Here is a 27,509-nt window from a genome sequence, read left to right as displayed (position 1 = left end):
CCTGACAGGCCTTGGCGGGGGCATCACATACACGTCCTCTCCCCTTTACAATGACACCTGCCCTTCCATTTCACAGGTTAGTTTGAAAAATCAAATAACACGATGAAAACACTTTGTACAATATAAAATGATATACTAATGTAAGATAATAATATATCAAATAAGAAACGTGAATAAATTAAATCACTATAAAATAATAAACAAGAGCCTGCAATGGGCACAAAATCATTTTTTTTCTCCTTTTTTTGTGGTACTGAGGATTGAACCCCGGGGTGTTCTACCTCTGAAGTATACCCCCAGCCTGTTTTATTTTTTATTTTGAAACATGGTCTCACTAAATTGTAGAGGGCCTCACTGAGTTGCTGAGGCTGGCTGCAACCCACAATCCTCCTGTCTCAGCCTCCCAAGTACTGGGATTACAAGTGTGCGCCACCACACCTAGTTCAAACTTGGTTCTTTTAAACATCATGATTACACAGTACTGGTATCCTTACCTTGTAAGAAGAAATACATTTAGCCAAGAAATCAAAGTAACAAACTGGTACCATCCAGTCCCCAGCCACCAGAACATTCCAGAAGCCGCCTTCCCTAAGAGAGAAAAGACCAAACATTCTGAGGAAATGTGTTTAAGGAAGTGAGCTCTGGGTGGACTGTTTCCGTAAGGGCCGAGCTAGAGGCACAAGGACGCTCACTGGCAGGTTTTCTGAGCGTGCATTAAGATGCGGTCAGGGGGGTGCACAGGGACGATGGCACTGTCAGAGCAGGGAAGCAGTGGCAACGCTGACAGGTACACAAGGCAAGACCCAAGGAAGCACCAGGCCCATGCACCTTGTTCACACGAACATCAAGTAGCCAGATGTACACAAAACCCCACGCACCAAAGAAACAAGGGATGCCCATGCAACTCAAAGTACAGTACATTCACATTTCCAAGTAATGAATAAAGGAATATGTTACACAGAGAGCCAAGCACGACAGCCTAAAACAAAACAGTTATTTGGCGAGGTAAACTATCACACGTGCTTAGTCACCAAAAGCTTTGAAGAGTATGCTACACAGAAACCCAGAATAACCACCTGGAGCAACTAAGGCCAACCAAAGGACTGACCACACCTTCTCAGACACATGCCATCCGGCAGTTCCGATCTGTCGCAGCATCTGCATCAGGAAATAACCTGCGGCAGGGGAGACATGTGAGGAGAGCACCCTCAGACAGACAGACAGCGGAGCTCAGCTCTCCACAACAGCAAGAAACTCCTACAGCTACATACTGGAACCGATGCGCTCTTATTAGTAAGCCAGGCATCTCTCGTCAAGGGGAAAAAATGTTTAAAATCTAAGTGTAATACGTGAGAAAATGAATTTATAAAAACCCTGCTATTAGCTGGAGGTGGTGGCACATACTTGTATCCCTGCATTCAGGATGCTTAGACAGGAGGATCATGGTTCAAAGACAGCCATAGCTACTTAGTTTTTTTTTTTTTTTTTTTTTTTTAAGCACTGGGGGTGGAATCTAGGGGCATTTAGCTCAGAGCTACACTACACCCCCACCCCTGTTTTTTATTCTTTATTTTGAAACAGGGTCTCACTGAGTTGCAAAGGGCCTCACTGCATAGCTGCTGGCTGTCCAGGAATCACGATCCTCTTGTCTCAGCCTCCCAAATACTGTGATTACAAGTGTCTGCCACCACATCCAGCTAATAATGCAATCTCAAGATGGACTTGAATTCTATAGACACCTGCAGTTTGTAGTCATGTGTGAGAAAGCCATTACTAAAGGCCATAGTGAAAATTACCAAAGAGGCTGATATTTTCCAGTAACAAGTACTTGGGCATGTAATACCCCCTGGACCACAGGACAGAATGCAAAGAGTTCAGCATCAGCATCACACCCGGCTGAACACTCAGGAAATAAAATTTGTTTTCATTTTTTCAGGAGCAATTTCTGAAAGTCTTGGGTTCATAGTAATCTAGTATCTGCATATTGACTCCTGAAACTACTAAGCCATTTCAACATGCTGATGTTCAGCTTGGAGGGGAAAAAAAAAAAAAAAAAAAAAGCTGCCAACAGGGGTCCGCTGTACCAGGAGAGTTGGAGGTAAGATTTGGAACGCATCCTGCAGCCCTTACATGCTCCTTACAGCGTGAGGAGAGGGGCAGCTGGCTGCAAACACGGAAGAAGCAATGAGCTTTTTCTCAATTTGTAATCTCACCTCAAATGAGCTGCTATTCTTACATAAACTTATACTAAATAAATCTACAAAGAAGCTTCTCAAGAGAGATTCTGTTTGTTTATTTGAGGTACTGAGGATGAAACCCAGGGGCATTCCACTTCCATGCTACACACTCACCCTTATTTTTTATTCTTTATTTTGAAACAAGGTCTCACTTAGTTGCAGAGGGCTTCACTAAGTAGCTGGGGCTGGCCACAAACAGGGATCCTCCTATCTCAGTCTCCTAAGTAATGGAATTGCAAGCATGCACCACCACACCAGGCAGATTATTATTTTTTGGTGGTACTGGGGGTGGAACCCAGAGGCTTTCTACCTCCGGGATATACTCCCAGACCTTTTTTATATTTTATTTGGAAACAGGGTCTCACTAAGTTGCTGAGAGCCTAAGTAGCTGAGGCTGGCTTCGAACCCGTGCAATCCTCCTGTCTCAGCCTCCCAAGCGTGGGGATTACAAGCGTGCACCACCACGCCTGGCTTCAGATTATATTTTTTAAACCACATTTAGAGCCAGATGTGGTGGTGCACGCTTGTAATCCTAGTATTTTAGAGGCTGAGACAGGAGGATTACAGTTCAGAGACTGCCTCAGCTACTTACTGAGACCCTGTTTCCAAGTAAAAAATAAAAAAATAGAGCTGGAATTGTAGCTCAGAGGTAAAATGCCCCAGGTTCCACCCCCAGTGCTGCAAAAAAAAAAAAAAAAAGTTATTAATTCTTTGACCTTTTTTTTTTTTTTTTTTTTTTTTGGTGGTACTGGGGATTGAACCCAGTGGCTTCTACCTCCAGGCTATACTCCCAGACCTATTTTATATTTTATTTGGAAATAGGGTTCACTAAGTAGCTGAGGATGGCTTTGAACCTGCACGACCCTCCTGTCTCAGCTTCCCAAGCACGGGGATTACAAGTGTGCACCACCACACCCGGCCTCCTACAACTTTTTAAAGGGCTTTAGAACACCTGAATTGCAAACAAATTAAACACGGAGAGCAAAGTGACAGGGCACGGTGAGAGCACAATGAACAAGGTGCAAGACACAACCTGCGTAGGAGCAGAGGCGCCCCGCGGCTCCTGCCAGCCTGCGTGGCCTGGACAGCTGCGAGTGGCCGGCTGTGTGGGTCTCGAGGTGCTGCTTCCCCCTACAGTCATCGCCTATGGGTGTGGTGAGAAGCAGTGGAGTGACAGATTAATATGCAAACCTCATCAATCATAACAGGCACGCAATTCAGTTGAAAAACTAAGAGACTTGATTATTCAAAAAACCACAGCAATTGTATAATCATAACCATAATAGTAATTAGCTACTACTGAGAGTTTAGCAAGAGCTCGACCTGCCCATTCCAAGGAGTGAGGCTACTGGGTTCCTTGCAGGTAGTTCATGTCAGGTATACAATGGAGGGGGGGACACTTGCTGAAACCACCTGCTGCCATGGGAGGGGACTGTACTCACACAGGGGCTCCCCATGCACACTGGAGCGGCCATCCTCTCTGGGAAGCTCTGTGACAGCCATCCTCCCAAGGTAACTGTGATGAGCTGCAACACATGTGCAAGAGGCTTAGGAAGCTCACCATGGGCTGATGCTTCCTACACCCCACAAAGCCAGAGTGAAAGAGAGAGAAAGAGAGCGCTCCCGCAGCCTGAGTGGCCAAAGGCTCTTGTGCTGTGGGTGGAGTAAGGCGACAGTGCTTCAGGTATAACAAGAGATTTTTCTTTTTATTTTTTTTCCTTGAAGTACTGGGGATGGAAACAGGGGCATTCTACCTCTCAGCTACACCTCCAGCCCTATTTTTTTATTCTTTATTTTGAAAGAGTTTCACTGGGTTTCAAAGGGCCTCACAAAGTAAAAACAAGAGATTTTTAATATGCAAGAACAATACCATAGAGACCAGTTTACCTAAAATTTTTTTAGAGACAGCTTGATTCTAAATACCAAATAAGCTGGTTTTGCTTTAAAATGATAAAAAGAAACCTAAAAAAAGAGCCAGGCGTGGTGGCGCACGCTTATAATCCCCGCGCTTGGGAGGCTGAGACAGGAGATCGCATAGGTTCAAAGCCAGCCTCAGATACTGAGTGAGGCTCTCAGCAACTTAGTGAAACCCTGTTTCCAAATAAAGTATAAAATAAGTCTGAGAGTATAGCCCAAGGCAGAAAAGCCCCTGGGTTCCACCCTCAGTACCACAAAAAAAAAGAAGAAAAAAAAAAAAACTAAAAAAAGTCCGATGTGGTAGTACAAGCCTGTAATCCAGTACTTGAAAGGCTGAGATGGGAGAATGAAAGATTCGAGACCAGACTCAGCAACCTAGCAAGTCTGTTTCAAAACAAAAAACAGAGCTGGACATGTGGTACACACCTGTACCCACAGTACTTGGGGAGGCTGGGACAGGAGGACTGCCAAGTTTGCAGCCAGCCTCAGCAATTTAGGAAGGGCCTCAGCAACTTGATGAAACCTTGTTCCAGAAATAAATAGCTGAAGCCAGACGTGGTAGCGCAGGCTTGTAATTCCAGCATTCGGGAGACTGAGACTGGAAGATCACGGTTTGCGGACAGCCTCAGCTACTTAGTGAGGTCCTTTGCAAATTAGTGAGACCCAGTTTCAAAAAAAAAGAATAAAAAATGGGGTAGGGGTGTAGCTCAGAATGCCCCTGGGTTCCATCTCCAGTACCGCAAAATAAACATAAATAGAGAATAGCTGGGCATGGTGGCGCACACTTGTAATCCCAGTACTTGAGAGGCTGAGACAGGAGAATCACAGGTTCACAGCCATCCTCAGCTACGTGTGAGGCCCTCCACAACGTAATGAGACCCTGTTTCAAATAAAAAGAATAAAAAATGGGGCTGGGGGTACAGTAGCTAGGAGGTAAAATGGCCCTGAGTTCAATTCCCAGTACTGCAAAAAAAAAAAAAAGAAAAAAGAAAAATAGGGTTTTGGGGTTATGGGGTATAGCTCAAAGGTAGAATGCCCCTGGAATCCACACCCAGTATGGGGGGGGGGGGAATAAAACTGGCCAGACATGGTGGCTAACATCTGTAATCTCTGTACTTGGGAGGTTAAGACAGGAGGATTGCAGGTTCTAGGACAACCTCAGCAAGTACTGAGACTCTGATCAACCTAGCAAGACTATTTCTAAATAAGAAGTAAAATATCAGGCTGGGGGTGTAGCTTGAAGGTGGAATGCCTCTGGGTTCAATCTCCAGTACCACAAAATTAAACAAACAAACAAACAAGTAACAAAAAGGGCTGGAGGTGTTACTTGGAGGTAGAATACCCCTGGGTTCCATCCCTAGTACCACACACACAAAAAAAGACAAAACTCAAGTTCATTATATTAACTTATATTCTACCTCTGAGCTACACCTCCAGCCCTTTTTATTTTTATTTTGAGACAGAGTCTCAATAAGTTGCTGAAGATGGCCTTGAACTTGCAATCCTGCTGTCTCACCCTCCCAAGTACTGGGATTACAGGCATGTACCACCAACCCCAGCTAAAAATAACTTTAAAAATATTTACCCCCCCCCACCAGTACTGGGGATGGAACCCAGAGGCATTCTAACTCAGGGCTACACCCCAAGCCCTATTTTTTATTCTTTCTTTTGAAACAGGGTCTCACTGAGTTGTAAAGGGCCTCACTAAGTAGCTGAGGCTGTCCACAAACTGCAGTCTTCCTGTCTCATTCTCCTAAATGCTGGGATTACAAGTGTGCACCACCACGCCCAACAAAATGTTTAAATATTGATCCACTTTGAGGAAACTGAACTACTACAGAGCATGTTAACACTTTCACAAGCTCCCATAATAAAGAGTCCCAGAGAGCAGCCATGGGAACGCAGAGCTGAGGCCATCCAAGAGAAAGCAAGTGAAGAGCTTGTAAGTAAAAGCAGTGTTTTCTCCACCTTGAAAGCATTATTTGGTGAAGAAAAGAGAGGTAAAAATTATTCAAATACCTTTTGACTCATGGCTTTTTGACTTAGAACTTTCTGATTCATAATCTTTTGATTCATAACTTTTCAATTTGTAATTTTCTGATTCATAATTGAGCTTCATTAAAACCACTTGAAAAACTTGAACTAAGAATGATGAAAAAGATGACGAAGTATATTTGGCCAGCCACAAAATCCTATCCACGTAGAAAGATGCATCGCCTATTAAAAAACCGTGAAGAAAGGTTATTTCTTCTCATAAAGCAACACTGTCTCCCCTGACTAGCCAAAAGGCCAAATTAACTAATTTCAGAAAAAGCAGAGGCAAAACTTTTTTTTTTTTTTTTGTGGTACTGGGGATGGAACCCAGGGGCATTCTACCTCCGAGCTATACCCCAAGCCCTATTTTTTTTATTCTTTATTTTGAAACTGGGTCTCAATGAATTGCAAAGGGTCCCAGTAAGTAGCTGAGGCTGTCCTTGAACCGCGATCCTTTGGTCTCAGCCTCCCAAATGCTGGGATTACAAGTGTGTGCCACCACACCTGGCTGTAAAACACTTTTAAAATAGACAATAAAGACCCCTTAGAGCCAGGCATGGTGGCACACTCCAAGATCTTACCAAGACTTAGATCTTACCAGGCAGCTACCTCCTCATATGACGTCTAATTTACCAGTCTAAGTGATTAAAAAAAAAAAGTGTATGTGTATGTATATATATATATGGTTTTGGGTTTGTTTTATCTTTGCAGAACAAACTATATAGCGACAGGCAAAAATGTTATTAGAAGTAATATAGGTCACTCCTATAGATAATCAAAAACACCCAATTCCAGTTTTCTTCCATCAAACTGGTAAAATTCAAAGAAAAAAAAGGAAAATTGTAGCTTGGTATGGTGGCACATAGCTGTTAATTATAGGAGTTGGAAAGCTGAGACAAGAGGACCACAGGTTTGAGATCAGCAAGGCTCTCAGCAACCTACTGAGATCCTGTTTTATTTTTCACTTTTGCAGTACTGAGGTTAAACCCAGGGGGATTCTACCACTGAGATATACTCCCCGCCTTATTTTTATTATTTATTTAGTTTCACTAAGTTGCAGAGGACCTCACTAAGTAGGAGAGGCTGGTCCTGAACCTGCAATTAATTCTGTCTCAGCCTCCCAAATACTATGTTACAAGCCTGCAACACCACACCTGACTGAGACCCTGTTTTTTGTTTGTTGCCATACTGGAGGTGGGACACAGGGTCATTCTACCTCTGAGCTACACTCCCAGTCCTATTTTTATTTTTTACTTTGGAGCAGGGTCTCACTGAGTTGTAAAGAGCTTCACTAAGTAGTTGAGGCTGTCCACAAACCACAATCCTCCTGTCTCGACCTCCAAAATGCTGGTATTACAAGCTGAGACCCTGATTTAAAACAAAAAATAAGCCGGGTATGGTGGCGCACACTTATAATCCCATAATTCAGGAGGCTGAGACAGGAGGAGGATTGCACTTCGAGAAACCGTCTCAGCTACTTAGTGAGGTCCTCTGCAACTAAGACCCAGTTTCAAAATAAAGAATAAAAAACAGAGCTGGGGGTGTAAATTGGAGGTAGAATGCCCCTGGGTTCTATCCCTAGTACTGCAAAAAATAAAATAAAATAAAATAAAATAAAATGGCTGAATATATAACTCAAAGGCAGAATGCCTCTGGTTCAATACCTCTGGTTCAATACAGGTAAATACCTCAATACCAATAAATAATTAAATAAATAAGTAAATAAAAAGAAATACTGGCAAGTGTAAAGGGAGTACTGAGGATGTAGCTCAGTGGTAGAATGAGTGCTTAGCATGTGCAAGGCCCTGGGGTTTAATCCCCAGCATCCAAAATAAAAGTACAGCCAGGTATAGTGGCACAGCCCTGTAATCCCAGTACTTGGCAATAAAAAATAATAAAAAAGTAAAATTGGGCTGGGAGTGCAGCTGAGGGTAGAAAGCTCCTGGGTTGAATCCCTAGTACCAGGGGAAAAAAAAAAAAAAAAAAAAAAAAAAAAAGGAGTGGAGTAGAAGAGGACCCTTATCCTGCAGTGGAGGACAGCAACTTAGGCTGCCCTTTAATGAAAGCAATTGAAAGATTTTTTGTGTGTGTGTGTGGTGGTGGTACTGGGGTTCCTGGAAATCCTTCTACCTCTGGGCTACACTCCCAGGCCTATTTTTTTTTTTTTTTTTTTTGGGAAACAGGGTCTCTTAATTTTTATTTGGAAACAGGTCTCTGCCTCATTAATGCTGAGATTACACTCTGTTTCAAAATTAAAATTAAAATAGGGCTGGAGGTCTATCCTGGAGGTAGAATGTCCCTGGGTTCCATCCCCAATACCACACACACAAAAAGAAAAACATTGTTTAAATTAGATGTGGTTAACACACTTGTAATTGCAGTACCTGGAGGTTGAGATAGGAGGATTGCAGGTTCAAAAACAGCCTCAGAAACTCAACAAGGCCCTCCACAACTTAGTGAGACCCTGTTTCCAAATAAGAAATAAAATCAGGTTGAGGATGTAGCTCAGAGATAGAATGCCTCTGGGTTCAACCCCCAGTGCCTCATACACAAATAAACGTAGCTACTTAGTGAGACCCTTTCCCAACTCAATGAGACCCTGTTTCAAAAATAGAAAGACAGCCAGGGGTGGTGACGCACACTTGTGATCCCAGCATTCGGGAGGCTGAGACAGGAGGATCGCGGTTCGCGGACAGCCTCAGCTACTTAGAGGCCCTCTGCAACTCAGTGAGACCCTGTTTCAAAATAAAGAATAAAAGATAGGGCTCAGAGGTCGAATGCCCCTGGGTTCCATCCCTAGACCCCCAAATAAATAAGTAACTAAATAACAAAAAATAAAAAGACTAAAAACCAGGGCAAGTGTGTACCACCACCCCTATCTGAAACGATGTTTGTCATGGCATACAAACAAGGAACCTTGGATGTCCACCTAGAAACTCACTGAATCCTGACACAACCAAACGTAGTACTAGACAGACACCAAAAAGAATGACGCTGACCTCAGCACACAAAAATGAAAAATCTGCAAAACTATATATAAGTACTGTATTTTACATTTAAGTAAAAACACGGATTCATCTTGCTCTACAGTACCTAAAAGCAGAATTCAAGTGATTACTACACATACTACACAACTCTGTGAATATAGTAAATGTAATTCAAGTGATAGCTACACAATTCTGTGAATACACTAAATTGGGTGCTTTAAGACAGTTAAATTTATGTTAGATGCATTTCAACACATTCTTAAAAAGCAGAAGAATCCACTTAGGAAAGGAGCTTCCCTAAATCAGCTCATGCGCTCAGCACTGCACCTGGCACAAGTGCTCAGTAACCACTCAAGGGCTCCCGGAGGCACTGCAGCCTTCTGGGGTCACCTGACTCAGGCCCAAGCCTCATCACCGACCAGCAGGCTTCATAAGCTTGCTGGCTAGCCCTCACGTTGCCAACTCATCTATAATGTGGGGGTCGTTTGTGATCACTGGTACAGAGCCCCTGTGAGCCTTGAGGCACTCCAGCCAACATGGTCCTCGAGGTACTGAAAGCAAACGCGTGTCATTTTGGTTCTGCCGCCTCTCCTTCCTCTTTTCTGCTTCTTGCTTCGTTGTACTAATGCTAACGAGCGTCCACAACATCACACAAAACTAGAAGCTCCTACCACAAGGACAGAACTGTAGAAATAAGAGATGTTAGTCGGGCGTGGTGGCGCACGTGTGTAATCTCCGCGCTTGGGAGGCCGAGACAGGAGGATTGCGCGGGTCTGAAGCCTGCCTTGGCTACTGAGCGCGGCTCTCATCAATTCAGTGAGACCCTGTTTCCAAATAAAGTATAAAATAGGTCTGGGAGTATAGCTCGAAGGTAGAAAGCCCTTGGGTTCCACCCCCAGTACCACACACACACAAAAAAAGATGTTAAAAACTAAACAGTAACAGAGGGGCATGCTAGTGCACGCTTGTAATCCGAGTACTTGGGAGGCTGAGACAAGAGGATCCACTGGTTTGTGGGCAGCCCCAGCAACCTCGTGAGCCTTATGCAACTTAGTGAGACCCTGTTTCTAAAATAAATAAAATAAGAGCCAGGCATGGTGGCACATGCTTGTTATCTGAGTACCTGGGAGGCTGAGACAAGAGGATCGCAGGTTTGCAGCCAGCCTCAGCAACTCAGTGAGACCCTATCTCAAAATAAAGAATATAAAACTAAGGCTGGGGGTATAGCTCAGAAGTAGAATGTCCCTGAGTTCAACCCCCAGTACCACAAAAAATAAATGAATAATAAATACATAAAACTGAAGCCGGGCATGGTGGTGCACGCTTGTAATACCAGCATTTTGGAGGCTGAGACAGGAGGATCAGGGTTCAAAGATAGCCTCGCTACTTAGTGAGGCCCTTTGCAAAATAAAGAATAAAAAATAGAGCTGGGGGTGTAGCCCAGAAGTAGAAGACCCCTGAGCTCCATCCCATACTGGGGGAAAAAAAAATTGCAGCTAGGCGTGGTGACGCATGCTTGTGATCCCAGCATTTGGGAGGCTGAGACAGGAGGACTGCGGTTTGAGGACAGCCTCAGCTACTACTTAGTGGGCCCTCTGCAACTCAGTGACACCCTGTTTCAAAATAAAGAATAAAAAATAAGGCTGGGGGTATAGCTCAGAAGTAGAAAGCCCCTGGGTTCCATCCCCAGTACCACAAAATAAATAAATTAATTAAAAATAAATAAATAAAATTGGGCTGGAGGTGTAGCTTGGAGGTAGTATGCCCCTGAGTTCAATCCTCAACACCATCAAAAAAATTAAATAAATAAAACTAAGCTTGGAGTATAGCTTGGAGGAAGAACACCCTTCAGTTCAATCCCCAGTACTGATAGATATATGAAAGGATGGATGGATGGATGAGAAAGGAAGGAAGCAAAAACAATAAGGACGTATTCTCAGTCCTGCTACCATCCTTCATTATGTCCAAATAGTCATTGGGAAGCTACTAGTGGAGGACTGGGCTGGGTGCGCTAGGAGGAGGGGAGGAGACCAACATACGGGTGCCCCTCTCTAAGCAGACCAGGACCTGGACTCCACAGACAGGTGCAAGGACATGCAAAGGAGGCAGTACTCACAGCAGCTAAGGGCTTCAGCCTCATCCTGCCATTCATGAGGGCCCTCAAGCCAGGCAGTCATGAAAGGCGTGGGGTTCTCAACCCTCTTGGGTCGTCAAAGCCACATCTGTGGTCCCCTCCCTGCAGGCCCAGAAAGTCCTGGCTGTCCTTATACCAAACGATCTGGGCCAATTGCGAGGACCTCCGTGCTCACAGGAGCAGAGCCAAGCCACTGAAACCCACCTCCTATCCCCAAAGACTGGCAATCCCAGAAAATGCTGGGGCTCCATGTCACCTCCCAGAAATCCACGTTCTCCAAAGTTCCCTTGGTCACATGACCATTACACCAGTGACCAAAAAAAAAACTCCCTCATTCTAACACCCAAACAGCCGCTTCAGGAAGTGGGACTTCTGAGCACCTGTGCACCTTCATAAAAATGAAGGAGTGAATCTGTAGTGACTCCATCATTTGCTAGAGTTCACTGAAGCAGGAATTGTCTTTTGTTCAATGAAAGTCCAAATTTACAGAATTTCCAACACTTCTACTGCAAAATACTAACCACATAAAGTACAAACTCAAAGAGGACTCCAGGAACAAAGATGATTTGAGTGTTATTTGTTTTTTTTTTTTTTCTTTTTTGGTGGTACTGGGGTTCCTGGAAGCCCTTCTACCTCCGGGCTACACTCCCAGACCTATTTTTACATTTTTTTTTTTTTATTTGGAAACAGGGTCTCCTAAGCCAGCGCGCGCGGCTGGCTTCGAACCTGCGTGATCCTCCTGTCTCTGCCTCCCAAGCACGGGGATTACAAGCGTGCGCCACCACGCCTGGCGAGTGTTATTTCTTTGTAACAAAAATAGTACAAACACTGAAAGGTGTGTGTGTGTGTGTGTGTGTGTGTGTGTGTGTGTATGTGTGTGTTGTGTTTTACTGGGGGTGGAACCCAGAGGCTTTCTACCTCTGGGCTATACTCCCAGACCTATTTTATATTTTATTTGGAAACAGGTCTCACTGAGTTGCTGAGAGCCTCACTAAGTAGCTGAGGCTGGCTTCGGACCTATGGGATCCTCTTGTCTTAGCCTCCCAAGTGCTGGGATTACAAGCGTGCGCCACCACGCCCAGCTTGAAAGTTGGTTTTATAACAAGATAAGGAGATATTTAGACACTGAATCTTTTTCTATCTTTAAGACTTACGTTTTGGGTTCCTATCCCTAGAATAAATCCTCGATGAGGGCCCTTGGGCGGTGGTGTGCGCGGTGAGTGCCTCTGTGCGCGCAGAGAGCATGCTGCAGTCGCTGCAGGTGTACCCGTTACGGGCAGCTGCGGCCAGGTCACCATTTCCCTGAGTGGCTCTATTTCCGCCTAAAATTTTCAACAATAAGATGAAATATTTTTATCACAATCTGTGGCTACCTAACTACAATTTCTATTCTAAAAATCATGCAGGAAGAAAGAAATAACATAATTACCTTTAAGATCACTGTCATCGTCAAGACCTGAAAAACAAACACACACATATTTTTGCTGGTGAAAAGAACAAAACCCACCACAAAAACAACAACAACAACAACAACAACAAAAAACCGGCATGGTGGCGCATGTTTATAATCTCAGTATTTGGGAGGCAGAGACAGGAGGATCGCAGTTCAACAGTTCAAGGACAGCCTCAGCTACTTAGCGAAGCTCTTTGCAACTCAGTGAGACCCTGTTTCAAAATAAAGAATAAAAATATTCTTGGGAGTTAGCTCAAAGGTAGAATGCCCCTGGGATCCAGCCCCAGTACTGTATGTGTAAAGTTTGCAATGGATGCTAAGCCAGAATTATGTCACTAATCAGGATCTGTCTCCTCAAGTATACAGAACTGACAGATGACATATTTCTCCAGACACAGGCAGATGCTGCCTGACTGGACGTGGAGGTGCACCTCAGGCCACGCACATCAATACATCCTCTGATCCACTGAGGGAGGCAGAGAGAGACAGGTAAGGCCACTCTCATATGCCGTCCAGGGAGATGCAGCCTCCTAACAAGCAGTACGCGCATCTCTGTTGCATGGCAACCACTTTCAGTAGCTGAAGAAAATAAACATTGACACCCGTGCACAGAGAATTTCTGAAACAGATCTGTCTTTAATTACCTGAGAAGGACCAAGTAGAACATAAACTGAACTGAACAAGCAGCTGTGCATGCCTTATCCAGGGGCTGCTCCCCTGGCTTGACCTCAGTGCACCCACATTCCCCACAAGGATGTGGCGCGCTGCCTGCTGTGCCTGCGCTGTGGCACAGCTACTGTGCTTCTCTGCATCCATTCCACAACACTGGAGCTTTCTAAGGACTCAGGAAGTATCCTGGCTGCCTTGTTGCTTAGAGCTTTCTGGAAACACACTGGTGAATTTTTATACTGCCTTTGTTTAAACAATCTACAAAAGCAAGACATCTGGAAAAACAGTTATCAGATTACTGCCTGATTACTTAATCTTCCACATCATAATAAGCAATTACCCCAGCTAAGCAGCTGAAGCAGATGGAGGTGGTGCCCAATGCCTTCCTGCTTGAGTCTGGAGCAGCGCTTCCACAACCTGTAACATGGCAAGCCAACCACCTGGCCATTCCGGACTTCCTCCCGGAATAACCAAAGAAGCAACCACCCTGTTGGTGAGGCCATCTGCACCTCCCAGTCACTCACCCCAGAAGTGGTCTACTTTGGTCTGTTCACGAATCAGAGACTCGTCCAGTACAGGAGGTCGCAGAGCTGCTGTGCTCCGCAGGCTGCAAGAGCCACCCAGGCTGGTGCTCGAAGACACGGCCTTCCCTGACAGGTGGTTGATACTAAAAGTCGGCTTGCTCACACTTCTGCGCTGTTTTGTTGTTCTAAAAAGAAAGGATTAAAGAACAAGATTATGGACTTTTTTTAGCAAATACAGAATGACCAACACAAAATCTGAAGTCAGAAACAAACAGTATTTTAAGGAAAATCTTTTTTTTTTTTTCTTTTTTTAAATACTGGAGATTGAATTGAATCCAGGGCATTCCACCTTTGAGCTATACTAGGGATGGAACCCAGGGGCATTCTACCTCCAAGCTACACCCCCGTCCTATTTTTATTCTTTGTTTTGAAAAGGGTCTCACTGAATTGCAAAGGGCTTCACTAAGTAGCTGAGGCTGTCCGCAAACTGCGATCCTCGGGTCTCAGCCTCCCAAATGCTGAGATTACAAGTGAATGCCATCATGCCTGGCTCCTACTTCCAGCCCTTTCTATATTTTATTTTGAAACAGGATCTGGCTAAGTTACTGCAATGCTGATGGCTACAAACCTGTGATACTCCTATCCCAGTCTCCTAAGTACTGGGATTACAGGCATGTACCACCATACCCGGCTAACTCAAACCTTTTTTAATGACTTTTCTGCTACAATGTATCTATGCATTTGAAAAAGGAATTTCTAAGCCAGGCCCAAGAATTGTTTCTGAAATCAGAAAAATAGGAGCTAGACATGGTGATACATACCCATAATTCTAGGACTTGGGAGGATGAGACAGGGAGGATCACAGGTTCAATGCCGGCCTCAGCAATTTAGCGAGGCTCTCAGAAACCTAGCAAGACCCTGTTTCCAAAAATAAAATAAAATAAGTCTGAGTGTGCAGCCCAGAGGTAGAATGTCCCTGGGTTCAATCCTCATCACGACACACACACACACACACACACACACACACCAGAAAACAACACAAAAAACAGATGACTTTGAGCCCAATGACCCAAAGTGTCAAACCTAAAATAAGCTAAAAATAAAAAATGATCTACATAAAAAACTATGGTTTTAAATTTAATCCCTCTCTTTTCTACATAAGCAAATGCACACACATAAATACCCCCTACTACTTCTCAGTCACTGTTAATAATGGAATTATTAAGTATAGCAAGAATAAACCGGGAGGGTGGCACACGCTTGTAATCCCAGCATTTGGGAGGCTGAGACTGAAGGATCGCGGTTCGAGGACAGCCTCTGCTACTTAGTGAGGCCCTCTGTAACTTAGTGAGACCCTGTTTCAAAATAAAGAATAAAAAATAGGGCTGCGGGTATAGCTCAGATGTCAAATACCCCTGGGTTCCATCCCCAGACCCGCAAATAAAAAAAAAAAAACAGACTAAAATATAGGGCTTGGAGCCAGGCATGGTAGCACATGCTTGTAATCCCAGTGCTTGGGATGCTGAGACAGGAGGATCGCAGGTTCGAAGCCAGCCTCAGCAGCTTAGTGAGGCTGTCAGCAACTCAGTGAGACCCTGTTTCCAAATAAAATATAAAAGAGGTCTGGAGATGTACACCAGAGGTAGAATGCCCCTAGGTTCCATCCCCAGACCTGCAAAAAAAGAAAAATAAATAAATAAATAGGGCAGGGGGTGTAGCTTGGAGGTTGAATGCCCCTGGGTTCCACCCCCAGACCTGCAAAAGAAAAAGTATAGCAAGAATAGGTTGTAATCTAAAATAATTTCTGCATTCATATTACTACTAATGACAAAGAGTAAAAGCCCTTGAAAACAAAAGATACACAATAAAAGAGGAAGATGCACCCAATCAGGTATCAGACCACAAAGGCCAACCAAACTACTGGAACCAGACGCTTCCCCTCCAGGGAATTGGTGCAAGTTAAAAGCCAGTACTAACAGACCAGTGAGAAAGAATCACTGCAGAGCCGCAATCCTGCCTCTCGCCACCGGGGCACCTTGGTACACCTGGATGAGCAGCACACTGAAGTCAATGGCTGTTAGAGCTGCCAGAGCCCACTGACCAGAACCTTGAGCGAGGACTCTCACTCCAGATGACTGAGAGACAGACTGACAGACAGACCCCTCCCATGTATCTTAAGTTCAAGAGGAAAAAGGTGGGTTTTTTTTTTTTTTTTTTTTTTTTGCAGTATTAGGGATGGAACCCAGGGGCACTGTACCTCTGAGCTACAACCCCAGCTCTATTTTTTTTTTTTTTAATTCGTGTGTGTGTGTGTGTGTGTGTGTGTGTTTTCCTGGGGATGGAACTCAGGGGCCTCTACCCCCAGGCTACGTCCCCGACCTATTTTTTATTTTATTTTATTTTATTTGGGTCTGGGAATGGAGCCCAAAGGCATTGACCTCCGAGTTACATCCCCTGCACTATTTTTTATTCTTTATTTTGAAACAGGGTCTAAGTTGCAGAGAGCCTCACTAAGTAGCTGAGGCTGTCCAGGAACCACAATCCTCCAGTCTTAGCCTCCCTAACGCTGGGATTACAATTGTGTGCCACCGCACCCGGCTCTATATTTTATTTTTGAAACAAGGTCTCTCAGCCTCACTAAGTAGCTGAGGCTGGCTTCAAACCTGTGCAATTCTCCCGTCTCAGCCTCCCAAGCACTGGGATAACAAGCGTGCGCCACCACGCTAAGCGAGAAGGTGGTTTTATAGACCAAAAAACCTTGTAAACTAAGTCTTGTGTTGGAAGTCATATAAAGACAAAAATAAACAGTGCTTACCTGGCTGCTCTGTCCTTGAGGGAGGCAGCCTTGCTGGTGTAGGAGTGCATGTCCACAGCCTGACCATCCCCGCTGCTATACGCTGTCATAAGGCGCAAACTGCGGCGGGACATCCTTGGAGAATCAAATACAGGATCCAATTTGTGCTCAGTCTCAAAGTCCAGAGCATCAGAAGAGTAACTTGAACTAGAAGGAAAAAATATATACCAGAGTAAGTACTGCTTATAGCCTCAGTTCTAAAGCAATCTGAACACATAAAAGAACTATGATCCATTGCGAATTTTATTTATTTATTGTACTGAAATTTACTTGTGAACCCAGGGGCACTCTACCAATAAGCTATAAATCCCAGCCATTTTTTATTTTGAAACAGTGTTTTGCTAAGTTATTGCATGCTGGCCTGCAATCCTCCTGGCTCTGCCTCCCAAGTACTAGGATTACAGGTGTGCTCTACAGAGCCCAGCCTCTTATCAGGAACTTTAAAGCACTATTATTGTATGGCAACTTTATTAGAAAGGAAAAACAAGGCAGCACAAAAATCAGCCCACAAGTACCGACTGTGAACTCCCTCAGCACATTTACTTCACATGCATGAGAGTGATGCCCAGGAACTCAGGTCAAGTGTCTGCCCTAAGAGCCGCTGCTTGAGGACTGCCATCCATAAGCACTCCAACAATATAAAAATCAGAGCGCACTCACTAGACTCCAGTGAGTGCGGTGGCGCACGTGTCATTCCAGCACTTGGAAGGCTGAGACAGGATTGCAAGTTCGCAGCCAGCCTCGGCAATTTAGTGAGGCCCTCAGCAACTTAGCAAGGCTATTTCAAAATAAAAGATAAAATTGGGCTGGGGGTATAGCTCAGAGGTAGAATGCCCCTGGGTTCAATCCCTAGCACCAAAAAAAAAAAAAAAAAAAGCACATCACTCTATGTAGTTAATAAGTCTTTACAACTCAAAAAATACTGACCAAAGCCAAGCCGGGCATGGTGGTGCACGCTTGCAATCCCCGCACTTGGCAGGCTGAGACAGGAGGATCACACGGGTTCAAAGCCAGCCTCAGCTACTTAGTGAGACCCTGTTTCCAAACAAAATATAAAATAGGTCTAGGAGTATAGCCCAGAGGTAGAAAAGCCCCTGGGTTCCACCCCCAGTACAAGAAAGAAAGAAAGAAAGAAAGAAAGAAAGAAAGAAAGAAAGAAAGAAAGAGAGAAAGAAAGAAAGAGAGAAAGGAAGGAAGGAACCCTTCCAGTTCAGCAGCCTTCGACCCGGGACACAGTGGCTTTCTGGGCTGGGAACCTGGCACCTCCAAGCTAGATATGCACCCTCAGCTCTCCTGGAGCTGCAACTGCTGGCTCTTCTGCACAGCTTGGGGCGTGCCAATTCCCTGCCTTCAGTATCTTTTTTCTTTTTTTTTTCTTTTCCTTGTAATGGGGATTGAACCCAGGGGCATTCTGCCTTTCAACTACACCTCAGCCCTTTTTTACTTTTTTGTTTTTGGGGATGGAACCAGATCTTGCTAGGTTGCTGAGGCTGGCTTGGAACTTTGATCCTCCTGTCTCAGCCTCCTAAGTACAGGATTACAGGATTACAGGCATACACCACCACACCTGGCTCTCGGTATCTTTCCACACATGTTCGCAACTCATTCCACTGGTCTGGCTCCTCTAGGGAACTCTGACTCACATACCCATCCTTTTTGCTGCAATCAAAGGGGAACCCTCCAGCCAAGCTTGCTGTGGACTGTCTCTCTCCTGCTCTCCAAGGGCGTTCCCTGCTTCTGTCATTTAGTACTGTCTTTCCTGCATCTTCAACTCTCTCCACTGCTCTTGACCGTCAGCACTCACAGGTTTCAGCCCCTTCCCCCACCAGCAGGGTGTCTTGAGTGCTGCAACTCCACTCTGCCTGCCCTGTTCTCAGACGAGCTTCCATGCAGCTGGCTCACTGGTACCACTGGCCCTCACCCTGCCTGGCCTTCCCGTAGCATCCAGCCTGCAGCTGGTGCTGGCCTCAGCCAGACCCTGGTGCACCACCCACAGCCACTACCCCTTCTCTCGTGCTGACAGCTCAATCCTGCTAGAGGCTGAAAGAGTCCAAGACAGCCAGTGCCAGCCTTGCTTGCCTCAAGAGGGCATACAGGTCAGCGAACCTGAGACCTTGGGAGACCAAGGGTTCCAGAGGAGCTCTCCTCTCACTGACTGTCAAGGAAGACAATGGCCACTGATGGCTGCAATATCTGCCCTGTGGAAAGCTGATGGGGACCCGATAATGAATGGAACAAGCAGACAATTGAGCAACCCCAATACCATAAGAGGAGGGATGACCAGATACCACAGGGCTTCCAAAGATGGTGACAATAAGCTACATTCCCATCACTGATGGTGTGATGGGAATGTAGCTTATTGTCACCATCATCAGCCAAGGAGTCATACTAAAAATGAAACAAGCAAGCAAAAATGGCCAAATTTTCATATCTAATACCATTTTACAGAAAATACAGGTTGAGACAAAACAAACACACAAACAAACCACCCTAATGCAATGTAAAAATCCCATTTGGGTTGATTAAAAAAAAAAAAAAAAAAAGAGCCAGGCGTGGTGGCGCACACTTGTAATCCCAGCATTTGGGAGGCTGAGACAGGAAGATCTCGGTTTGAAGCCACCCTCATCTACTTAGTGAGGCCCTTTGCAACTCAGTGAGACCCTGCTTCCAAATAAAAATATAAAATAGGTCTAGGTGTGTAGCCTGGAGATAGAAGGCCCTTGGGTTCCATCCCCAGTACCACACACACACACAAATATAAAATAAATAATAAAAAAAAAATAGGGCTGGGGTGTAGCTCGGAGGTAGAATGCCCCTGGGTATTCCACCCCCAGTACCAAAAAAAAAAAAAAAAAAAAAAGGACTAATACAGGCATGGTGGCACATGCCTATTATCCTAGTACTTGGGAGGCTGAGACAGGAGGATCACAGGTTCAAAGACAGCCTCAGCAACTCAGTAATGCCCTTTGCACCTTAGTGAAACCCTGTTTCAAAATAAAATAGGTTTGAGAGTGTAGCTCAGAGGTAGAATGCCCCTGGGTTCAATCTCCAGTACCCTCCCCCAACTTAAAAAAAAAAAAAGCTTATTGTAAAAAAAAAAAAATCAAAGATCTTGGAAACTGAACACTGACTGAACATGGTGCCACTGTAAAGTAATGGGGTTTGGTTCCCTGCTGGTATTGCTATAGAGTGACCCAGTGGAGAGGGGAGGGAGGGAGACCAGTTTTGGAGCCCATGGCCACAAATGGGGACTTCGTGCCACTCTAAACTTCCACACTGTAGGACATTTTCCACAAGAATGAAAGCTTTAAACACAGAGTGATAGGATGTTTGGAGATCCTTCATGTGCTCACTGACATTGCCAAAAGTTAAAAGGAGTGCCAGTGCCAGCACAGTTGTAAGGTAGCGAGGAGCTGGTGCCATCCAGGAAGAGTGGGGCACTGCTCACCACCAGCCGGCAGAAGGAGCCAAGGCACGCGCCCACCAAGCTTTCAGAGAAGCAGCAGGAAATATAAAGTAGGATCAAGAGGGGCAAGAGGAGCCAGGCGCGGGTACACGCCTATAATTCTAGTACTTGGGACACTGACACAGGAGAGGATCACAGGTTCAAAGCCAGCCTCAGCAACTTAGCAAGACCCTGTGTGTTCCATTTCTTTTTGTGTGTGTAGTACTAAAAATTGAACCCTGGGACATTCTACCTCTGAGCCACACCCAGCTCTTTTTTTGTTTTGAAATAGGACCTCACCAGGTTGATGAGTATCATTCCTTGCTAAAACTACCCTCGAACCTGTCATCTTCCTCTCTCAGCCTCACAAGTACTGGGATCACAGGTGTATACTACCACACCCAGCTGGCTACTCCATTTCTTTTTTTCTTCTTCTTTTATTTTTTTGGTGGTACTGGAATGGAACCCAGGGGCTTTTCTACCTCTGGGCTATACTCCCAGACCTATTTTCTATTTTATTTGGAAACAGGGTCTCACTAAGTTGCTGAGAGCCTCACTCAGTAGCTGAGGCTGGCTTTGAACCTGCGTGATCCTCCTGCCTCAGCCTCCCAAGCGCTGGGATTACAAGCGTGCGCCACCACACCCAGCACTGGTTACTCCATTTCTTACTCCACCTGCCCAGGTGGAGTAAGTGAAGAACAGCTATGAATTTCACTGAAACTAAGTGTAGCTTTCCCAAAGTAAAGACCTATATTTAAGCATTAAAAAAAAAAAAACTAAAAGAGATCATTAAAAGCTAAAAATAAATTACCAAAAAGAACCACTTCTATGCTCCCCAGCAGGAACAGGGAGCAGTGGAAGTTGAGTGGGCCACTCCTCTGTTCTAGAGCACTATAGGGCTCCTAACAAAGGCAGAGTGTGTTCCTGCACAAATGCAACATGACCAGGAATTGTGAATAAAAGCTCAACCATCAAACGCAAGATCTTCCTAACACTGTTAAAAGTTTTCAGAAATATTTCCTGCCAGGAGTAGTATCACACGCTTGTAATCTCAGTACTTGGGAGGCTGAGGCAGGAGGATCACAGGTTTGAAGCCAGCCTCAGAGACTTAGTGAGGCATTCCACAACTTAGTAAGACCCTGTTTCAAAGTAAAGAGTTAGGCTAGGCGTGGTGGAGCACGCTTGTAATCCCAGCATTTGGGAGGCAGAGACAGGAGGATTGTGGTTTGAGGACAGCCTCAGCTACTTAGTGAGGCCCTCTGCAACTCAGTGAGACCCTGTTTCAAAAATAAAGGATAAAAAACTGGGCAGGAAGTATAGCTCAGGTCAAATGCCTCTGGGTTCCAAAACAAAACAAAACAAAAAACAAATCAAAGACTAAAAAAATACAGGGCTGGGGGTAGAATGACCCTAGGTTCTGCAAAAAAAAAAAAAAAAAAAAAAAAAGGGATAGGGAGATGGACGCGGTGGTGCACGCTTGTAATTCCAGTACTTGGGAGGCTGAAACAGGAGGATAGCAGGTTCGCAGCCAACCTCAGCAACTTGTAAGGTCCTAAGCAACTTAGCAATACCTTGTTTCAAAAAAAAGAATAAAATCGGGATGGGGTGTAGCTTCGAGGTAGAATGCCCCTGGGTTAAACCCTAGTAACCACCAAAAAAATTAAAAATAAATAATAATAATAGGGTGGACATGTAGCTTGGAAGTAGAAATCCCCTGGGTTCAATCTCTGCTCACACACACACACACACACAAAGAAACTTCCTAATTTTTTTAAGGTTTCTATCACATTTTTACCTTTAGCAGAGAAGTCACTTTTCCTGTGCCTCTGGCATCTTGCCAGCTGTTCACGTGGCTCCTCCCACCAGTCAGAGCCTCACTAACCTAAAAATATATTTTCCTTTGGCACTAAGCCACAATGGTACAAAGCTCAAGTTTAATTTCAACCCTCCTTTCTACTGGCAAACTAAAAATGCAAAGGACAGGTTAGCAACTTTTTTTGTGTGTGTGCGCTGAGCATCAAACCTAGGGGCATTCTATTTCTACACAACTCTGAATTATACCTCTAGCCCCTTTTTTAATTTTTATTTTGAAACAGCGTCTCAGTAAGGTGCTGAGCATCTCACTAAGCTGCAGAGGTTGGTCTTGAATCTGCAATCCTCCTGTCTCAGCCTCCCAAATTCTGAGATTACAGATGTGTGACAAAAGATCTAAGAGGTTGACAACTATTAAAACTCAAATAAGTTAAAACCCAACCAAAGTCATGTCTTGAAGCCATGGGCTTTCCAAAGGCAAACATTTTTCCAGGCTATTTCTGTTACCTTACAAACACCAAGCCATCCACGCAAATCACAAACACTGGCCACAGCCACAGACTCATGCCAGGTCAGGGCGGGTGGGGCGGGCTGGCTCAGAAGTGTGCAGCTCTCACACAGGCCTGACACGCCTGACATCTGTGCAGCCATCCTGCAGACCCAGGACAACATGGCACCGTGGATCTCTTCACTTTTAAGACCTGACACGGAGCCCCACAGCAGGGCCCGGCGGGCACCACACCTCACCTGAGCGCGTAGGTGTAGCCGGTATTCTCCGGCACACACTGGGGCGGGGTGTACGTGTGCAGCCGAGAAAAGTCCATGTTCACCGTCTCACATCATACTGCAGAGAGGAAAGAAAGGGCTGTTAGAACTCTAAATGAGGCAGAAATAAAAGAAACAGGTAGAAAGGAGATATGAAGTAAGAACAAGGAAAGTGCAACTTTAATGTGGAAGTCTGTGGTAAAATCCCCAATACCCTTACTCCCCAGCCAGGCCTGTTGGTTCCAGGTTTCTGGGGAATTTACAAGTCTTTAATAATTACCCTGAACACTCACTGCTGACTGTCCTCCAACAGGACTATTGATAAGACAACAGAGATCACACAAAAGATCCAGAAAGGTGACTGGATATGTACTGGGAACTCACAAAGTACTGCCAACTACTAATTATTCAACTATCTTATCCCATAAATGGTTTAAATAACAGAGTAATTTCTTTGGGCACTGTTGATTGTCTTGAATATTGTAAACAAGAAAGATACCTAATAAGAAGATAGTGAAGGGCCCCATTAGGACCCGGAAGATAACCACACATCACAAATCATCTTGTGACTACCAAACTGATGTCATCCTCACAAAATCCTCCTAAAAATGGAGCCATGAACCCCATAGCACTTCTCTCACTTTTGGGGTAGCCTGCATTCTCCCTTTTGAATAAGTGTCTTGTGTGTGTGTGTGTGTGTGTGTGTGTGTGTGTGTGTGTGTGTTGTTGCTGAGGATTGAGCTCAGTACCACCAAAAAACAAAAAGCAGGATCTTTGGCTTACATGACCAAAGAATTTAAGCACATGCCAGTCTCTGACATAAAACAGATTTATTTAGGAAAGTAAGAAATACAGTGGGTGTGGTGGCACAGGCTTGTAATCCCAGTACTTGGGAGGCTGAGACAAGAGGATCACAGGTTTGCAGCCAGCTTCAGCTACTCAGTGATGCCCTCTGCTATTTGGTGATACTCAGTTTCAAAAAAAGAATAAAAGAGCCAGTCGGTCTGGTGGCTCACACTTGGAATCCCAGCATTCGGGAGGCTGAGACCTGAGGATTGTGGCAGGGGGTATAGCTTGGAGGTCGAATGCCCCTGGGTTCCAACCCCAGACCCACACACAAAAAAAAGAATAAAAACTTGGGCTGGGTGCAGATACCAGCAAAAGCCACGCTCTCTCGGCATCTGCATTATTGCAGTTCATAGGCAGAATCTCAAAGTGAGAAGCCCCGAGAGAAGGTGTGGTCGCTGGCCAAAAGCATTTTCCACTTTTAGATATTCTTGCATAACTATTATTCTTCTAGTATTCTTTTAACTCTCTATACGAATTGCTCCGGTGATGTGAGATCAGGACTATGAAAGAAATTGAGTCCGTGGAAATAAATTCCCTAAAAAATTTGTCTAAACGTCCTTGGCTCTGCTCAATAATAATGAAAAACTGGCCAGAACTCAGATGCTGTGATAAGCATTCCAGCTGCAGCAATCACAAAGGGTCTCCGACCCTCATTCCTATCACTAACTTAGGTTAAGCCATTAACTCCGGTAAGGTAGATCAGTTTAAGGTAACTCTGTTTACCCTTGAGATCCTGCCTAGAGACAGAGAAGATAAAACCTTGTGTGTGACTTCGAAGCAATTTAGTTGATGAACAACTTAGTTGCCCAAATACAATAGAGCCAAGGAAAAAGATTGTTGACTTTTACGCCCAGTATGAGCATTCCCAGAGACAGAGAGACTGGCCGCATGGTTAGGAATGAATATGACAAAATAAAGGACAGACATTCTAAATATATATGTATGAAGGAAAGGAAATACCATAAGAGTAAGAAAAGCATTTTTGCATGAAGAAGAGCTTATCATAAGAACGTCCCAACTGGGAAAGAAAGGAATTAGAAGGTTAGAAGCAGGTTGCAGAGGGTTTGTGACAGGGAAATGGATTATTAAAGATGAATAGGCTTTTAATAGGTTTGTTGTCTAAAGAAGAGTGTTCAGCAGCTAAGGAAATACATCTGACAATTAAATCCAAGAACTTTGTGGTGTTGTTTGTGGTGTTTTGTCTGCCAAACTGTGTTGTGAGTTTGCTTAAGCTTTCAGATTTAGAAGATAAGATGCCAACACCTGAAGAAACCCTATCACATCCACCTGAATCACCACATCTCCCCACACTTGCTATATGAAATGAGCCCAAAAGATGGAAAGTTCCAAGAAAGTTAAAGAAGATTCCCCGAGAAGCCTCCAAGCCTTGGGCGTGCCTGTTTCTTTTGGGAGGTCGCCCTTTGGAACTGCTTATCTGCAAGACCTGGGAAAGAATCCGGAGTTAATCTCTCGAAGGCCAACAGCCAGCTGAAGGACTAATTTTATTACCTTTGTTTACATGTCATTCATTATTATTTCACAGTGATTGCATTCACTCCCTTTTCTCTTATTATTAACTTTACTGGTGAAGGGTATAAATTTTTGGGGGTTTTTGTAATAAAGTGTCATTGGCTCAAGAAGCCTTTGTCCATGTCAGATTCTTTCTAGAGAGCGCCGTCACTAGGAACTCTTAGTTCCTAGAAGGGAAAGAATCGCTGCAGAGAAGAGGCTGCAGTACTTCACTCTAATCTTTCCCCATCTTTGCTGAGGTTTTCGACCGCGAGTGGACTCGCGCCCCAACAGGACTGAGCTGGTCTGCGACAGCTGGGGGTGCAACTCAGTGGTAGAATGCCCCTGGGTTCCATCTCCAGTACCATAAAAAAAAAAAAGAGAGAGAGCAATCTTGTCTTCTATAATAAAGTTATAGTGTTATTAACTAAAATAGAACTAATCTTTCCACATAGTAAGAAGGCAGCACTGGAATACTTTAACTAGAAAACGTTTTCACAAGTTCCTTGGACTCAGAAAAACTATGAGATGAACAATAAAAGAAAGTTTAGGGTGCCGGACGTGGTGATGCACGCTTGTAATCCCAGCATTCGGGAGGCTGAGACTGGAGGATCACGGTTCACAGACAGCTACTTACTGAGGCCCTCCGCAACTTAGTGAGACCCTGTCTCAAAATAAAGAATAAGCCGGGCGTGGTGGCACACGCTTGTAATCCCTGTGCTTGGGAGGCTGAGACAGGAGGATCGCGCAGGTTCAAAGCCAGCCTCAGCTACTTAGTGAGGCTTTCAGCAACTTAGTGAGACTCTGTTTCCAAATAAAATATAAAATAGGTCTGGGAGTGTAGCCCGGAGGTAGAAAGCCTCTGGGTTCCACCCCAGTACCACCAAAAAAAATAAAGAAGTAAAGAATAAAAAGTAGGGCAGGGGATGTAGCTTGGAGGTAGAATGCCCCTGGGTTCCATTCCCAGACTTGCAAAACAAAAATAAAAACAAAAACCATTTAGGGTATTGTTCACATTCGCCCCCAAGAAAACACAGATATTCGTTTCTTTTAATTAAAAGCTGGTAGCCAGGCATGGTGGCACACGCTTGTAATCTCAGCATAGGAGAGGCTGAGACAGGAAGATCATGGTTCGAGGACAGCCTCAGCTACTTTGTGAGGCCCTTCATAACTTAGTGAGACCCTGTTTCAAAATAAAGAATAAAAAATGGGGCAAAGGGTGTAGCTCAAAGGTGGAATGTCCCGGGGTTCCAACCCCAGACCTTCCCCCCTACAAAAAAAAAAAAAAAAAAACACCTGGTGAGCCGGGCATGGTGGCGCATGCTTGTAATCCCAGCATTTGTGAGGCTGAGACAAGAGGATTGTGGTGCATACAGCCTCAGCTACTACATAGTGAGGCCCTTTGCAATTCAATGAGACCCTATTTAAAAGATAAAAAATAAACCAGGCATGGTGGTGCACACTTGTAATCCCAGTACTTGGGAGGCTGAGACAGGAGGATTGCACAGGTTCAAAGCCAGCCTCAGCTACTGAGTGAGGCTCTAGGCAATTTAGTGAGACCCTGTTTCCAAATAAAATATAAAATAGGTCTGGGAGTATAGCCCGAAGGTAGAAAGCCTCTGGGCTCCATCCCCAACAACACAAACACACACACACACATACACACACACACAAAAAAAAGAAAGAAAGAAAGAAAGAAAGAAAGAAAGAAAGAAAGAAAGAAGAAAAAAGAAAAAATAGGGCTGGGGGTATAGCTCGAAGGTAGAATGCATCTGGATTCCATCCCCATTACTGCAAAAGAAAAGAAAAGAAAATGGTGACCTATGCCAGGCATGGTGGCGCACACCTGTAATCCCAGCATTTAGGAGGCTGAGGCAGGAGGATCTTGGTTTGCAGCCAGCCTCAGCTACTTAGTGAGGTCCTTTGCAACTCAGTGAAACCCTGTCACAAAATAAAAATATAGCCGGGCGTGGTGGCGCACACTTGTAATCCCTGTGCTTGGGAGGCTGAGACAGGAGGATCATGCAGGTTCGAAGCCAGCCTCAGTTGGCTTAAGAGACCCTGTCTCCAAATAAAATATAAATAGGTCTGGGAGAGTAGCCCAGAGGTAGAGGGCCCCTGGGTTCCATCCCCAGTACCACCAAAATAAATAAATAAATAAATAAATAAATAAATAAATAAATAAATAATAAAAATATAGAGCTGGAGGTATAGCTTGGAGGTAGAAATGTCCCTGGGTTCCATCCCCAGTACATTAAAAAAAAAAAAGGTGAACCAGGCTCAGTAGCTCATACCTGAAATCCCAAATATCTGGAAAGCT

At 44.6% G+C, this 27,509-nt stretch overlaps 1 protein-coding gene across 1 annotated transcript in view; it reads right to left on the bottom strand.

Moving 5' to 3' along the window:
* The window catches only part of SUN1 (Sad1 and UNC84 domain containing 1), a gene marked incomplete at both ends in the record, with an annotated part of 44,232 nt that extends 21,342 nt beyond the window's left edge, over positions 1 to 22,890 (bottom strand). The window contains 10 exons of the mRNA XM_080702481.1: positions 495 to 588; positions 1,077 to 1,175; positions 3,271 to 3,381; positions 3,680 to 3,763; positions 6,174 to 6,371; positions 12,464 to 12,631; positions 12,739 to 12,765; positions 13,956 to 14,140; positions 16,771 to 16,956; positions 22,814 to 22,890. Coding sequence (XP_080558607.1) covers positions 495 to 588; positions 1,077 to 1,175; positions 3,271 to 3,381; positions 3,680 to 3,763; positions 6,174 to 6,371; positions 12,464 to 12,631; positions 12,739 to 12,765; positions 13,956 to 14,140; positions 16,771 to 16,956; positions 22,814 to 22,890 — 1,229 coding nt within the window. The remainder of the gene's footprint in view (positions 1 to 494; positions 589 to 1,076; positions 1,176 to 3,270; positions 3,382 to 3,679; positions 3,764 to 6,173; positions 6,372 to 12,463; positions 12,632 to 12,738; positions 12,766 to 13,955; positions 14,141 to 16,770; positions 16,957 to 22,813) is intronic.
* Positions 22,891 to 27,509: the final 4,619 nt, after the last annotated feature.

This window comes from Muscardinus avellanarius (assembly GCF_963383645.1).
Source record: "Muscardinus avellanarius genome assembly, chromosome: 10".
In the NCBI taxonomy this organism is placed as follows: domain Eukaryota; kingdom Metazoa; phylum Chordata; class Mammalia; order Rodentia; family Gliridae; genus Muscardinus; species Muscardinus avellanarius.
Note: the sequence above shows the minus strand (reverse complement) of the source record. Positions and strands in the feature narration are given on the sequence as shown.